General features: G+C 48.7%; 1 protein-coding gene across 1 annotated transcript in view; it reads left to right on the top strand.

Annotated features, from left to right (window-relative positions):
* Nucleotides 1-2,500, top strand: part of LOC113824894 (uncharacterized) — a 102,250-nt gene that overhangs the window by 58,546 nt on the left and 41,204 nt on the right. The window contains exons 4-5 of the mRNA XM_070133799.1: nt 902-1,058; nt 2,304-2,456. Coding sequence (XP_069989900.1) covers nt 902-1,058; nt 2,304-2,456 — 310 coding nt within the window. The remainder of the gene's footprint in view (nt 1-901; nt 1,059-2,303; nt 2,457-2,500) is intronic.

Raw genomic sequence — 2,500 nt, 5'->3', positions numbered from 1 at the left:
ATATATATATGTTCGGCGAAAGAGAAAGATAGAGAGCGAGAGAGAGAGAGAGAGAGAGAGAGAGAGAGAGAGAAAGGGAGAGCGAGAGAGAGAGAGAAAGAGTGTGAGAGAATGGATAAACAGACAGATAGATAGACTGATAGAGAGACAGATAAACAGATATATAGAGAGACACATATGAAGGTATATGTATAAAAAGAAAAAAGGTCATTATAATTCTAATGACAGCAATGAACATAAGGATAATAATTATGATAATGATAATTATAACAACAATCAATAACATCGAGAAATAAAAGATAAATTACTTCCCCACGATATCACATCAACTCTAGTCTATATAATTTCCATTAGAAAAAATATATAAAAACAATAATAACGAAAATTTCCCCCCTCCCCCCTCTCTTCTCCCAACTCACCCCCACCCCTTTCACTTCTCTTCATCCCCACCATCCCTGTTACCTCTGTCACCCCCACCCTCCCTCCTCTCCACCTCTCTTCACCCCTATTCTTATATTCCCCTTTCCCTTTCTTCGTCTCCTCCATCTCTCTTTCGTCCCTACTCCACCTTCACACCCTCCACTTTATCCATCCCCCTTCCTCCCTCCCCCCCCTTCACCCCCACCCCTCTTCAACCCCTTCTCCCCCTACTCTCCTTCACCCCATCTCACCCCCTAATCTCCTCCACCCCTCCCCCTTCACCCTCACCCCCCCTCTTCACCACCCCCTCTCCCCCTACTCTCCTTCACCCCCACCCTCTTTACCATCCCCTCTCCACCCCCTACTCTCCTCCAACCCCACCCTCCATCCCCACCCCTCTCCTCCACCCCTCCCTTCTCTCCTCCCCCTCCACCCCCTCCCCTTCACCCCCTCTTCACTCCCCCCCACCCTCCCCCACCAGCTCCTCGTGGATCGTAGCGGGGAAAGCGGACCCGAACTCCCCCCCTCGCATCCACGTGCACCCGGACTCGCCCGCGAAAGGAGCTCAGTGGATGAAGCAAGTGACGTCATTCGATAAGCTCAAGCTCACCAACAATCAGCTGGATGATAATGGACATGTGAGTTGCTTATTCATCTTTTTTTTAGGTGTTTTAGATGTTTGTTTGTTTGTTTGTTTTCTGGTTTTGGGGGACTTGTTTAATCGTTTGTTCATTCATTTGTTTACGCGTTTGTTTATTCATGTATTTACTTGTTTATTTATTTACTCGTTCGTTCATTCATTTATTGGTTTTACTCATTCGTTAATTTGGTTGTTTTCTCATTCATTCCTTTAGTTATTTTCTCATCCATCCTTTTAGTTATTTTCTCATTCATTCATTCATTTGTTTACTTACGCGATCATTCATTCATTAGCTTATTTACTCATCCATTTATTTGTTTCCTCATTCGTTCGTTCATTTGTTTAAGTAATTCATTCATTCAAGAATTCATTCATTTTTTTATTTACTCATTCATAAGTTTTTGTTTGTTATTTATTCATTCATAAGTTTTTGTTTGTTATTTATTCATTCATATGTTGTTGTTTTTTATTTACTAATTCATTGATTTTTTTTTTACTCATTCATCCTTTCCTTTATTTATTCATCTCTTCCTCTTCTCATCCGTCCACGCGCATTAATTCTAATCACCTTGTCTTTCTTCTCCCTTATCCCTCCTTCCCGTGTTCCGAACCCCTCCTCCCCACTTCCCCCCTCCCCCTACCCCTGCCCCCTTGCAATGATTCCTCTCGCCTCTCCTCGTCTCCCTTCCCCCAACTCACCCCTTCTCCTCCTATTCCCTCTCCACCCCTCTTACCTCTGCCCTCCTCTACCCCCTCCACCCTTCCACATCCCCTTCCCTTCCCCCATTCCCTTTGCTCCTTCTCCTCTTCCTCCTCCAACACTCCAACCCTTCCCCTCCTCTTCCCCCTCCACCCTTCCAACCCCTTCCCTCCTGCTCCCCCTCCCTCTGCCACCCTTCCCACTTCTCTCTCTCCTCTTCTTCCCCCTCCACCCTTCCTGCTTCTCCTCTTCTGCCTCCACCCCTCCCACCCCTCCCACCCCCTTCCCATTTCCAACCTTCCACCCCTCCGACCTCTTCCCCTCGAACACTCCACCCCTCCCACTTCCCCTCTCCCCCCAACCCCCTTGCTCCTTCCTCCCACCCCCTCCCCTCCTCTTTTCCTCCACCCATCCCACCTCCTCCCTCCCTACCCCCTTCCCCTCCACCCATCCCTCCCCCTCCTCCTCCCCTTCCACCCTTCCCACACCCCCTCCCCCACCCCCCAACCCCCTTGCTCCTTCTCCTCCCCCTCCCCCTTACAGATCATCCTGAACTCCATGCACCGTTACCAACCCCGCTTCCACGTCGTCTACGTCAACCCGAAGACAGAAGATGTTTCTTCGACCGAAAATTTCAAGACGTTTGTGTTCCCGGAGACCAAGTTCACGGCCGTCACTGCGTATCAGAACCACAGGGTGAGTCCCAGGGTGTTTGGGTATGGTAACGGGGGTGTGGTAAG

The sequence above is a fragment of the Penaeus vannamei genome, chromosome 19, assembly GCF_042767895.1.
Source record: "Penaeus vannamei isolate JL-2024 chromosome 19, ASM4276789v1, whole genome shotgun sequence".
Lineage (NCBI taxonomy): Eukaryota > Metazoa > Arthropoda > Malacostraca > Decapoda > Penaeidae > Penaeus > Penaeus vannamei.
The sequence above is the reverse complement of the archived record's forward strand: the minus strand, read 5'-3'. Positions and strand labels throughout refer to the sequence as shown.